Source organism: Urocampus carinirostris, chromosome 13 (assembly GCF_059441175.1).
Source record: "Urocampus carinirostris isolate Australia breed hairy pipefish chromosome 13, RoL_Ucar_1.0, whole genome shotgun sequence".
NCBI lineage: Eukaryota > Metazoa > Chordata > Actinopteri > Syngnathiformes > Syngnathidae > Urocampus > Urocampus carinirostris.
In genome coordinates, this window is record NC_142361.1 from 31,958,045 (window position 1) to 31,972,499 (window position 14,455).

Sequence of the window (14,455 nt, forward strand, 5' to 3'; positions counted from 1 at the left end):
GAGATAGATAGATGGATACTTTATTCATCCCCGCAGGGAAATTCACACTTTCAAATTTCTGTCCAAAATTGATGTTTTTAGGTGCATCTTATAGTCCAGAAAACAGTAATTTAACAAATACTTAAAGTGGAACCAACGTAATATAGAACAGTACAGTATGAACTGTTCAGAAACCTCCCGTTAATATTACGTGAGCCCTTTCATAACATGTAGACAAATTCTTTCCCATGAAGTTGGTTTCTGCAGTGTAATGTGTCTCCCCAACACCAAGCATGCACTGCGCACGCAAGGCTGCGCCTTTCCAATCTGACTGGCATCACGGCCATGGAATGCTGAAGTCCACATTTTTCCCATTCAGCAAGGAAAAGCGGCCTTTCAAAGCCAATCAGCTAGAAATGTTGCTTTGTTTTTATTTTCGACTGAACTTCCTGGAACCTATTATGGAGCTGTCAGGGATGTATATTTAGCTATGGCTACACAGGGCCTCCTCATCCCCTTGCGCCACTGGTCATGTCACCTCTGATAAACAGAAAAACAATTGGTTAATGCCTTTGTCACCTTTAAAGAAAATGGTGATAGTTTGGGCATTGGGACAAGCGGGCAGATACAACTGAAATGTATTCACTGGAATCAAGATATAAAAGCTACTGAGCTATATGATCAAATTTGTCCCTACAAGATCCAAAACATTCATCAATTTTACAGTTATAATATTAACAGGTGTATAAGGTTTATTCCAGCAAGTAGGGTCAACCTGCACCTAATCTAAATCTGATATCTGAGTTAAATTACCTCGACGTTGAAAACTAGGGTCCTAAATTCAGTCAAAGGTCATTTTCTTTTTTAATTCGTAAATGTTTATTGCCAATTGGCTGTTACAATTCCCTATAAAGAATATATTAAAAGTACAGTAGACCCAGGGGATACAGCGAGTATTCAGCCTGGCATTCTTTGAACAGTATTTGATACATTCACCCTCAGTGAAATGTTTCCAGTGCTTGGTAATCAGCGTCGTGACTACATAGCTCGCCTTTGTAGCATTTTCATTTGACTCGCAGGGTCTTGTGAAAAAGCACTGCTCTGTCATTAGGGGCAAGGTGGCCAAAGGGCTACTGCCATCATCAGGTGGGATGGTGATATATTTGTTTTTTGCACAAATGTATTTCACACTCCGGTCAACATTACTGACGGGCCACATACTATTAATTTTATGACAGAGGCTGCAGGCCAGTAAAATTTTGTTCAAGGGCCGTAACTGGCCCCTGGGCCTGACTTTCAATACCATTAGAGTAATACTATTGTACAAAAATAATATGTAAGAATTATTACACCATAAATACCACAGCAATACAAATAAAGTAATTTAACAAAAATACTAATAAAATACTACAGAAATACAACAGAATTAATTGAAATTCCTATTGAGAAAATACTTTTACAATCTGTCTACAAAAATACCGCTAGAGTAATACTAGAATACAAAAAATACTACTTCAGAAATATCATGACAGAAATACAAAAAAAATACACTACTACAGAACTACAATGACAGAAATACAAAAATACAAGTACAGTAATACTACAAAACTAAATATCAAATTCAGTGCTTGAAACAGGGAAATTATCAAAAATTGCATTGGTCTCCAGGTTTGGCCCCTTGTCCAACATTTGTAATTCAGTACGGCCCGCAACTCCAAATTGTTGCCCACCACTGTTCTATGGGCTTAATAACACATTTTTCCCTGTACATGTATTCTTATTTGTAATGTTATCTAATAATATACGCGTATATATCATATCAGGATAAACATTACGAGTTACTCAATATCAATATTGAGTACAAAACTCAATCTGCTCAATCTGTAATCATTCTTTTAAAAAAAATGGTTCCTTTCAAAAAAACCAATTAATGTTGTAAACAAGCAATGGTGGTGAGTTTCAATGGAAAATGCTCCTCAGTTAGTTTGACCCTTTACTTGCCTCACTCATAACCCAGAAGTCCCCTTGTTTACAAGTTCATACTTCTTTGACCTCTGAGGCAGAACTCAGCCCTTGTCATCACAACCAAACCCGGCAGAAAAAAAGCCTCGAAATACATTGTTTAAGTCTTTTAGCTTTAAAGTAAAAGATCCGGGAATTTACCATTTCACGTCATATGCAGTTTCAGGAAATTATTTTGAGGAATTGCTCTGCTCTATTTGATAAAAAAGTACATACCTGTCAACCTAAGCTAAATGCTTCCGTTATTAATGATTGTAATTACCCTTTTTAAGCGATAATAAACCTTAAAAACACAACGCGGCACCTATTTGGTTACAGTCAGACAGACTATGAAGAAGAAAAACAGCGATCATTTGTGAACACAAACAATTCTTTTCAGGTTATTTCCCACTTGCACTAGATTCTTTGTTGCTTATAATACATAGTATATTAGGAATTACAGCCGAAAAGGGCAAAATGAGATAGGTCCAACAAAAAACGGGTTTTTTTAAAAACAAAATTTTTGTACAAACGTTGTTATACAGCGTATGGAATTTAAAATGATCAAAAGACCTAGAAATATGGGAAAAAGTACAAGTTGACAGGTATGCAATGAGTAAGTTTGTACTTTTTCATACACTCTTTGGAGAAAGCATTCTAAATGCAAACTTGTGTTTACTAAATACATACCAACGGTGTGTTCTTGCAAGTTTGAGTTCGGTTGAAGCTATGAAGTTAGGCTTCAGGAGGAGATAATCCCATTGATCGGCCACCAATCATTAACGGAAATGTAAAGTGCACTGAATTGCTAATAACACACCGATACTTAAAGATAGTTTTGTTTTCTATATTCATTGTTCACGATATTGCCGTCTAAGGTACTTCCATCAATTAAAAACATTTATACAGTGCACAAGTTAGGGATGGAAAATATGGAATGAAATATTTCAAATTAGAATTTCTTCCCATTCAATAGTAAGGAAAAGGTAAAGTAAAGTTTTTAAATCTGGAAAAACCTTTGGCACAATACAAATTTTAAAAATGTGATTTGTTTGATATTTAAATTTTCACACACAATCTATTTATTTACTACGCCCCGTTTTAAAATATAACCAAAAGTAACTATTGAGCTGTACAGATTTCTTTATTTTTAAAACAGGAATCAATTTCCTGTGCAGATGTAATGGCATGATGGTCATGGAAATCATTATTAGATGGCACTCCCCACCAAGTTGAAATTTCCTTTTCAAGACCAAGACCATATCTTAGTAGCACAGATGTGAAACCCAAAGCTGTAAACGATGGTGTGAGAGAAGGGAGTGAACATGGCCGTACATATCAGCAGATCTATTTTACATTCAAAGCAATCAACACCGTGTTGTCTCTGGTATTGAGCACGTCCCCTTGTCAGCTGCACTGGCTGATACTGGCTTGCTTAGTTAGCTCCCTTCACTGTCAGCAGGTTGGCTTTCAGCAAAATCTTTTCAGCAATTCTGATTACATTCTATTTAAGATGTAGAAGTGGTTGGTGTCAGGGTTACTAACACTTCCTGTAGCATACCTTTTTTTCCTAAGTTAAAAAAAATAGTGGCATCTCAGGTTGGCATAAAATAAGTGTTCTCACTCTATGTACTATTTACCTTTTCTAATTTTGACACATATATTGTATTGCATCCGTGCAGAGAGCATAACAGAAATGTTAAAAGTGTTCTTTTAGCTCGAGTGTTATCAGTTGTTTTGTTTTTTTTGCTGTGCCAGTTCTAGGACATGCATGTAAACAATTAACATGGTTGCAGAATATTTAAGGAGTCTGCAAACATACATTTTCACATTTAATGTTTTTGTTTTTGACACAAAATAAACTGTCAGGATAAATATGTCCGTCTTGTTACATATTTTTGTTCTAAAGGTTCGAACTACACAACAGGGACAATTTTGAGGGCCAAATACATTTGAAACAATGTAAATTAATCAAATAAAAATTGCATAAAACCTGGTTGCATACGTTCAGCGAATATTGAAAACTAGTTACATACTCAAGATGACAGTACTGCAGTTGAATGTAGTTTGTTTTCCTCGCTTTGTGTGTGGCAGGCCAAACTTAAAACCAGGTGCTAAACTTAGAGACACATTTGTCAACAATGCCTACAATTGTCCATTATTTCAGGGTTTCACAGCTGAGGAATGGCAATGTAGAAGTTAATGAGTAAGTTTAGGGTGCTGAAGAACAAAATAGCATCGTTTGTAATGCAAGGTAGTACATGCGGTAGAAACCCGTAACAAAAATAACCAGAGATTTCAGTGCCTCATTCAGGTGTAGACTTTTATTGTGGTAAAATAGGATTGTGTTCCGCTTCCAGAAACTTGTGTGCAGTACTACTTTTTGCCCCTAGTATACCATCTATAGAAATTACATTTGCTGAGAATACTTCTGTTGTTATGAGCAACTTAAGTATTTATCATCAGCAGGCAGGGTCAAATCACCTTTAATCTTAGTTAATTTCATGAAACCTACCTTTCGAAGGAGGGTTCCCCCAACTAGCTTGGTCGCTTAATATTGGCTATTCTTTTAATTACCATGCTGCTTGTTTTATTTCTGTCATTTATTGATCGAAATAAATTGTCAGTCAAATATAACACATGGAAAGGTTTGAATAGCTTACAAGTCTTTGACAGGTTTGTCATCAATATATTACAGCTACAACGGGTTTATGGCTACACTACTCACACTAATATCGAGAAAAGATTGTGCTTGGTGTAGAAAACCAAGTTCAAGTTGCATGAACAGCCTTTGTTCTGGTCTGTTTTTACTGTCAACGAGTCTAGATCCAACAAAGGACCCTCTACAACCTGTCCTTATTCTAAACCTTTCACCCTTTGACACCCACCTCAATCCTGTAGACATCTCGGCGTGAATGATTAATAGCTCTCTGCTGGGAGACTCTTTCCACTCAGCACATTGTAAGGAGCCTCTGATATAGGACAACAGTTGCATCCTTTTTTCACACTGTCCGTAAGCCCCGCCTGTCATTCCCCTGTTAGGGCACCTTAAAATGTTGAAATTTACAGCTACTAACTAGAACTAGATGGCAAACTATCCATGGTAAGACAAGGAGACAGTGATTAACCTTTGATGGTGGGTGTTACAAAAACATATTCCACAACAGTGAAAACAGTCATAAAACCAAAACAGGGAAACCAATCCAGATAGATATGATATTTGATACAGTGGATTCTGATAATATCTCCACAGCTATGGTATTATAATTGCTATTGAATAGGAAAACGTGTTATCAACCTATCCTCAGTTTACACAGCCTATATAATTTGAATTGTAAATATGAAATGGTTTTGTTAAAAAAAAAAAAAAAAAAAAATACTCTGGCCTAGGGTAGAATTAAGCAGAGCAACTGAGCCTGTTTCAGTGCATTATCTTTTGACCGAGTCATAAAAATAACACTATCATTAAACTAAATCTCTTCCATGACCTCATATTTAAAACCGCATGACCCGTGGGTCAGGCGGGCGGCAGCCATGTAAGGAATTTCCATGATGTGAAATCTCGTTGTGACGAATGCCATCATGAGTAAACATATTTGCATAGGTGGGTGAACAATATGAAATATAGTTCCTAAAGACTGACATTAAGCAGCTGCCTTCTGTTAAATTGCTAGTGATATATGTGCAGAGATCAGCTGGCATGAGAGAGAGTGTAAGGCCACCGTCAGTTCCAATGTGTCACTCTATGACCCCAGAGACGCCCACCAGCGCCTGGTTGACCACAGCTGAGGTTTGAGAAGCAAACATACACGCGACCTTGAAATGAAACTAAGATCAGTCGGCATTATGTGAGCATTTGCTATCGACGATTGACATGGCGGTAAAAATAAACGAATTAAGAAAGTTGTCTTCAACAGAAGGACTGCTATGTGAAAACAGAATATGGTGAATATATTGGAGACATAAAGACAGTAAAGTCGAGGGCTTTTGGCTTCTGCTCTGAATTTAATGACACCTTTTTTTCTATAGCAATTTGATATACCTCAGCTCCCCTTTACTTACTCAGGTCAAAGAAATAATAATAATGTACCATTATCTCTGCTAGCGAGATCATGGTATAGTCACGATGAGAGGTAAACAAGTATCTTGGCTCCAGAAGTTCAATACAGAATAAAAACCAGTATTTTTCCAACAACAGACTGTGGATGAATGCCCCAAAACCGTTAATTTAACAACCCTCCTATTATTTCACTGGACTTGGCACTTACTTTTATATGAGCACCAATTGGAAGCATGAAAATGAATTATTCTGGTTCTTTCACACAAAACAGCTTGCTTAATCCAAACGCAATTATCGTATTCATTTGTGTATAACGTGCACTCGTGTCTAAAATTTTTTGATTAATCAAAGGGCAGCAGTAGCTCAGGAGGTAGAGCGCTCGTCTTGGGATCAAGGGATCACAGTTCGAATCCCGGCTCGTGTTAAATGTCGAAGTGTCCTTGGGTAAGACACTGAACCCCTAATACCCCCAATAAGCCGGTTAGCGCCTTACATGGCTACAAGGCCGCTATTGGGAAATGTGGAGCACATTGTAAAGCGCTTTGGGAAGTCATTGACTTGAAAAACGCTATATTAATGCAGATCATTTCATTTCATTAATTCTCAGCTCAATCTTTTCAATTGGATGCAATAGGAATCAAACTTAGATTGCGGCAGTGAACATGCCGAATTCTCATATACATGATACAAGAAAAGACATCAGATTTAATCTCATAATCACAACACTTTTACTCATGGTACCAGAGACAAATAGCACATTGAGTAAAAATAGTGTGATTATAAGATAAATTCCCCCGATATATTAATTTGTATCTGTGGTGGTCCAATGGTTGGGATTCGACACGACCCAAATTCAATTCCCGTTCAAATGAGCGTTTTGGGATTATGGACAGCGATACTTCTTGCACAAATACAGTAAAAGACCCACGTATGAGTACCCAACTTTGATTTTGTATTAATAATAAAAAAACAATTATAGGCGCAATACATAAACAAATATGGTAAGTATAATTTTCTTGTAGATAAAAATAATCCTGTAGAAAACAATTTAATAAAATTACCTATGCAAATTGATTGTATAATTTCTTTGAGTAGGAGCCAAATCGGGTCCCAGTAAAGATATTGTATGCATGTCTTTAACATGGGATTCATTTTTTAAGAGTATCAAAGGGAATTTTATCATGGCATTATAGTTACAACTAAAAACTGCCCGCCCTTCAAAAGAAAATCATATTTTTTGTATTAAATATGCCAACTTTATTGGACACTCAGTTTTAATACGTTTAAAATTTACGATAATTGTCCTTGTTTTTTTTTTTTTGTCTTTGAAAATCACTCCAGTCTCAACAATGGAGTGCAATATTGTGCTATAATACAAACCATTGGTGACAATTCAAGTCATTTAGATGTTTGCTTGCGAATTAGTCCCGTGTTGGAAAGAAAAGCTGTAAGTCAATAGGCCAGGTTTTGCACCACAGGGGATGTCTGACGATATATTTCTGTATTTGTATGAATAAGAATGAATGGATTTACAATCGGGAAGGGTGGGGGTGCTTGGCTTGAGAATGCTGGAATGACAGGATTAAAAGTTTAAAAAGCCAATACTTAATGACTTAAGTAGAACAGTACTTAAAAACAACAGGCAAAGAAATTACTCAAGAAGCTATTCTGCCAAAGCAAATTCAACAACATAACACAAAGCAACAGATATACGGTTTTTTTGAAAATGTGATATTGGATAAGACACAAGTACACATAGTGTAATCACTGTGTGATAGTGTATTAAAATGAATTTATGCGCATTGGATGACGAAACGAAACCATATCAAAGACCTAACAACATCGTCCTGTCAGAAAGAGAAAAATTATCAATTCACCGTGGTAAATCTGAGGTGGACTTTGGGTAACACCATATCTCACAGATCTAATGCAGTCACTTCAAACATGAACAAAACTTGGTATTAAAAAAAAAAAAAAAAAAAGAATTAAAAACAGTTTGTTCCCGAGTACTTGCCGTATTTTCCGCACTATAAGGCGCACCTAAAAGCCTTTATTTTTTTCAAAAGCTGACCATGCGCCTTATAATACAGTGCGCCTTATTTATGGATCAATATTAAGTCGCAAAGTCTTGCAACTAATGCAGCAGCAGCCGCCGACTAGATTTTCCCCCGAACGCCAAGTAGTCCGCGGTGTATGCTGGGATTTATTTACCGGCGTTTCATTGGCTAACCAATGTGTCAATCATCATTTGAATCGATCACTATTGGCTAAAGTTATTCGGAGGTAAAGGGGCGGATCCTTTTTATCATTTACAGGCTGGCATAGGCTAAAGGGGCAAAACAAAGCCTGCAATTAGCCGAAAAAGATGAATGTGAATGGCACGTTGGGTTGACGGCATAGAGAAAACAGTGTTTTACTATTCTGTACTGTATTTGTAAATATTTTACTCTCTTGGATTTACTACACTCACGGATATAAGAGGACCATGGTTGCAAATTATTATTGAACACAACGACTTCGGTGAGCTACTCCGGCTATATATTTTCCCTGTATCTTGTTTCAGACTGAACTCGATGGTTCTGTGATAAGCGGTGCAGATAATGGATGGAATGGAGTGTCTATTTTTAAATTAAACTCAATTCCAAGTGTTTATTGTCATATGCACAGTAAAGTTGTGAGCGAAAAAGAAAATAGAAACTAAGGAATGGTTGGCATTTCTTGAATCCCAAGACTTTAACCTTCCAAATGATATTTGGAACGATGCATTTGAGTGACATCGTACGGACACCGCATCCGCACGTGTCTACGACACGTATTTGCTTTTTTGCAAGCTTTCGGAATGTTAAGGGGGTAATAAGTTGGACTGAACTATCCGACTGTTTTGTCGACGTTCCCATTGTAGCGCCTTAAAATCCAGTGCGTCTTATATATGTCAAATATAGGACCAAAAACTATTTTTTCGGGGTGAGCCCTATAACCCGGTGCGCCTTATAGTGCGTAAAATACGGTACTTGTTTTTTAATACTTGAAAGTAAACTGTATCAAGAGATGTCATTGTATTTAGCTTTTTTGAATCATGCAACCATTATACTGCAAGACACCAACTGTACATGTTCTTTTCTCTTTCGCTGAACCGTTTGAGGTCAATGTGCAGCTTCCTCGTCTCAACTACCTATGCAAGCTTTGCAGTCTTGGAAAGAGCCCTCGTAGTGTAGAGGTGACGGATCACACCACATGTTCAATCGGTGACAAGGTTCACCAATGGTGTTCTCATTGTTTCAGTCCAGAGAGAATTTCTAAGGAGATGATGGAAACTTTTTTTCCTCAGTTAAAAAAGAAGGCAACACTTCCTTTCCCAGAACAATTTATCTACTTGACAAGACAACCTGCTATATTTACCCAACTAAAATCACAAATGATATACTTCCAGCTGCACGTCCATCTCTATGGCACATGGTCCTGTCAATCATGCTAGGTCATACAGAACAGCCGTTAGCCAGACACAGAAAAATGGAAAGAAACAACACATCAGAGACCTGGTTGGCCTGGCTGCAAAATCTTGAGGGAACCAATTCATATTTCCTTCCACAATTGCTTTTTGGTGTTAGTAAGAGCAGACACACACGCTTGAGTGAATAGAATTACAGAGCTTTCCTAACGCAGGCAGCTGGGACAATGTGAAAGCCTGGGAACAGCTGCAAAATACAGCCCACCAGACACATTTTCTACAGAAATACTACATGCTTCTGAATGTGAAAGCAAACTGTACTAGAATATTATGCTGCTGAAGAAGCCTGAACTGAAATCTGTATTTGAGGCACGGATCACATCTCTGTTGAGGTTATCTGGCCTTTCCTTCTCTTCAAACTGCACATGGGAATTGGGTTTAAGGTTCCTTAAACCTATTATTCAAACTGTTTCTCTTCAAAAAAGGTATGGTTTTAAACAACAGTTCAAAATAGAATATAGCCCAGGCTTATACATTTTCGAGTTATGGTAAGAGGTAATAGGATAAGAAAAATATATATTTATGGGTTAACCAACATGGTGAATTTCTAAGCCAGCAGTGCTTGTCCATCTGACAATGGCAGAGGCATTCCCTGGAGACCGACAACAGCAGAGTCAAGCCTCACTGTAGCGTGCACTGACTGTCCAATGGCCTTCCACTGCTGCAATTGGAGATGAAGGGCTATGAAAACTGCCAGGGCTCATTGCAGAGGCATGACAACATTTAGTAATGTCCAAGCCAGCTTGAGTCTGTCAGACAGCACTGACCAGCGTATAATAAAATGAAATAAATTCAATAAATCAGATCCTATGAGAACATTAGCACAAACCATAACATGTAAAAAAAAAACTGATTGAACTTTTGTGGCGTGGGTAAGACATCGCCAATTGTTTTTCATTGATTAAAAATGTAAAGCGTAGTTACACAGAGACCACTTCACAGATTACAGCTGATTTATCCTTGCAAAGTCGTGTTTCTCTGCCTCGGTTTTTTAAAAAAGAAATATTGCATGTGTCCACAATTGTGACACGGTAAAAGTAGAATGAATGAATATAACTCAACAATAGCATTGTCTTTCAAATGATGCCTACCTGAAGGGTTAGGTGATGTCATGTGAATACTTTCAATACAACAAAGCCCTGAATGAAGCTGAAAACTGACTCTAAAATCGAACTTCGATTCTTACAAATGTCACTCGTAGTGATCAATCCCACACGTATAAAATCACCACATCAGCATGATGATTTATGCAAATAGATTGTTTTGATCCTTTGATGAAGAACCCAATCGAGAAGCAAAAAAGCTGCAGTATTTATGTGATAACAATACATCTTGATTTAAGAATTCAACTTTTTTTAAATGAAAAAAACATTTTATACTGGCATTGTATATGATATGTCAAGCTTACGAATCAAATCCCACACGTATAAAATCGGTGGTATGATGAATTAAAAATAGTGTGTACTCAAAAAGAAAAAAAAGGAGAAAAAAAAAAGAGTACATTGCACAGTTTAACATCTATAGCAATGTTACAGTACTAACCTTTTAAGTGGCTGAGTGTTTCTTTCAGTTGGCTAAAGCTATTCAACAATGGATCTTGCTCTTCATCCTGAAAACCATAGAGTAGCAAAAGTCACTCTCCCAGAATAAAATAAAAAAAACATTACATTAAGGTGATAAAATAATTTACTATTGCAATTGTTTTTTTTTAATGCAATAGCAATTTTTATAACCTTGTATAAAGGTGAATGTTTGAGAAAATGACATTGCTCTACTTCATATTATTTTGGTCATATTTATATTGCAAATTCTTAAATCTAAGTTCATTTTTCGCTCTTCCAGCAAACTGGTGCTTGTACATCTTAGAACTCGCGTAAATATGGCAGAGATGACAGTTTGCCTGTTTATTTTTACCTTCAGCGTAACTTTTGAAGCAACATTAGCTATGATAACAAAAGCATTGTTATCTTACCAAAGGAGTGTGGGTGTTCCATCTCGAGTTTCTCTTAATAGCCCCGACAACTGCAGTAATTTCACCCTGGACAATATAGATGCTTTTGTCCACCATTCTGAAATCTGAATAAGAAGGAGAGAAAAAGAGTGACTTACTGATTTTGAATGACAATACAGACCAGAAAAATTGTGAACATATGTGTAGATACTGCTCCAAACATCAAAAGCAGTGAGACCAGGAAAATAAATTGCATCATCAAATTTGAGATTTGTGTTTACTATCAAGACATGTGGAATTGTATGGAATAAAGCTCAATTTTGACAGTATATCCTAAAGGAATACAGCTATTATTCACAGAAAATGTGCAAAATCTATTTGGAATAAAGATATAACTGTTCAACCATTGTTGTTGTTTGAATTTTATATTTAACGCTACAGCCAAATGAAATGTAAACAACGGGTGGGCACTTCCTAGCCAGATAGAAAAAAAGGAGCGAAAGAGTCAAAACCTAAAACCAACATGGTTTTAAAGGATACAGAATCCACATCATAGGATGTTCATATTGGAAGACAAAATCTTCAAATATTGCTGGATTAACCTTTTACTTGTGTCATAGAACCCATATCAGATACAACTCCTACACATCCAGTGCCAGGTAGATCAGTGTTTTTCAACCAGTGTGCTGGGGCACACTAGTGTGCCGTGAAACATTGTCTGAAGTGCCGCTGGAATTTGCTCAATTTTATCTTTCCAAAAAAAATCACGTCATTATTCAGTATTTATGCTATCTTCAGATGAGGAACTGTAATAGTCATCCATATCAATAGGTGGCAGTAGATTTTATATACTTTTTATATAAAGGTTTGAAAAACACTGAGGTAGATCACTCTCCATTCGCTTTGCATTCTTGTTCAGCCATCTTAGTATCAGGATAATGATCAGTGATGGGCATGTTACTTTGATAAAGTTATTAGTTTGAGTTACTCACCACTTCTTCAAAAAAGTAACTGAGTTAGTAACTTAATTAGTCAACAGTAAAAGTAACTATTTACCAAGGACAGTAACTATTCCCATTACTTAAAAAAGTTGTTGTATGTCAAAGAATTTGAAATTTTCGGAGCAGTGTTTAAGTCAGTTAAATAGAAAAAAAAAACCAGACAGGTAATTGTGTTATAGAAACTTGTAAATTTATTGCACCTCATCGGCAACAGATTTATCCTACAGTTGAAGTGCAACAATATAAACAGTAAACAATATAATAAAATAACAATCAGCATCAAACAATATAAAGTGAGTTTAATGAATAAAATGGAAAAAATAGGACAAAGAGAAACAAAAGAAAAAAAATACAACAACAAAAAGCGGACCTAAAAGAAGAAAGAATAAAATACATGTTATATGAAACACATCAACACTAATAAACATGGGAAATACCAAATATTTATACATCTACAAAATTAAGATAAAATACCGAACAAGTTGGGCAGCACGGCGGCGCAGTGGTTAGCGCATGTGCGGCACAGTTCATGTCATGGGAACCTCCTGCGTGGGTTCAAATCCAGCTCCAGGCTTCCTGTGCGGAGGTTGTATGTTCTCCCCGTGCTTGCGCGGGTTTCCTCCGGGCACTCCGGTTTCCTCCCACATTCCAAAAACATGCATTTCAGGTGGATTGGCCAGTCCAAATTGTCCCTAGGTGTGAATGAGCGAGCAAGTTGTCTGTCCCTGTGTGCCCTGCGATTGGCTGGCAACCAGTTCAGGGTGTCCCCTGCCCACTGCCCGATGATTGCTGGGATGAGCTCCAGCACCCCCGCGACCCTACTGAGGATAAGCGGTGCAGCTAAGGAGATGAGATGAGACCAAACAAGTTAACCTTTTTAGGTTCAACATATTTAAAGTCAACAACATATCGACCAAAAAAAAGAGAAAAAAAGGGTCTCGAAAGCAAGGAGCTGTTGATTGATGGGGTGAACAACTCTCTTCGTTCACTTCCAAGAGCCGGCTCATAGAGACGTCTTGTTCGCGAACGACACGGGTCGGTTCCCGCCTCATTCACCAATTCGTTTTTTCTTTCGGTGCAATTATAAATACTGTATTCGTTATCTGTATCTTACTATATGATAGTCATGATTTGAATGGTGACATGATCCATCAGTAACTGTAACCGCAATGTAACGGCGGAAAAAATAGTTAGATTAGCCCGTCACTGGGGAAAAAAATAACGCAGTTACCGAATAGCGTTATTTATAGCAGAGTTATTTACGGCACTGATAATAATATTGTACTGAAGGCGACTTCAAATTCTGAGAACAAAAAACTACACTGCCAAGGTAATGCTGCTGGTTCACCCATTGTTTGGTGTGAGATTGTTTGACTTTTCTTGTCATTTAAGACGCATTTGCATTAATAAAAGTCTGTCCCCTGTTTTCGATTGACAACTTGCATGCTGATAAATAAGAAGGCTTTCATTCTATATTTGGCACTCCCTATCCAAAGATCAGACCAGCGCTGCACTGGTCTTCAGCCCTAGCCCAGTTTGGAAGCTGCTTAGAGCAATCCCAATATTTACCAGTATTTTTATCGAATATTTCCTCTTTTTTGCTAAAAAAAAATGTGTGAGTAATCTTTCAAGTCTAGTCAAATGTGCAACAATGACAGGCTCGGCGCAGGATGATTGGCTGAAAGGTTAACAAGTAACATCCATAAAGCTTAGGCCTAATTAAACAAAATTAATAATTACAATGTTTTATTCATCTTGACGTGTAACAAAAAATGTTGAATCGAAAAGAATATTTTGATTCAAGCGGACTTAATATACTATCCTGAAATCTAAGTTAATACTAATTATCACAAAAATTCAACTTAATGATAAATTGCAGACAGTGTGAATCAATTTCATATAGTTTGATGATATTTTTTATTACTGTAGTTGAATACTTTAGAGGCTGGGAGGTT

General features: G+C 37.0%; 1 protein-coding gene across 4 annotated transcripts in view; it reads right to left on the reverse strand.

The window, feature by feature from the left end:
• gbf1 (golgi brefeldin A resistant guanine nucleotide exchange factor 1) overlaps positions 1-14,455 on the reverse strand; it is a 49,731-nt gene that overhangs the window by 33,389 nt on the left and 1,887 nt on the right. For all 4 annotated transcript variants that reach the window (XM_088351122.1, XM_088351121.1, XM_088351120.1 and 1 more), the window contains exons 2-3: positions 11,521-11,624; positions 11,091-11,157 (exon numbers count right to left, since the gene is read on the reverse strand). In XM_088351122.1, coding sequence (XP_088207248.1) covers positions 11,091-11,157; positions 11,521-11,616 — 163 coding nt within the window. In that variant the 5' untranslated portion in view covers positions 11,617-11,624. The remainder of the gene's footprint in view (positions 1-11,090; positions 11,158-11,520; positions 11,625-14,455) is intronic.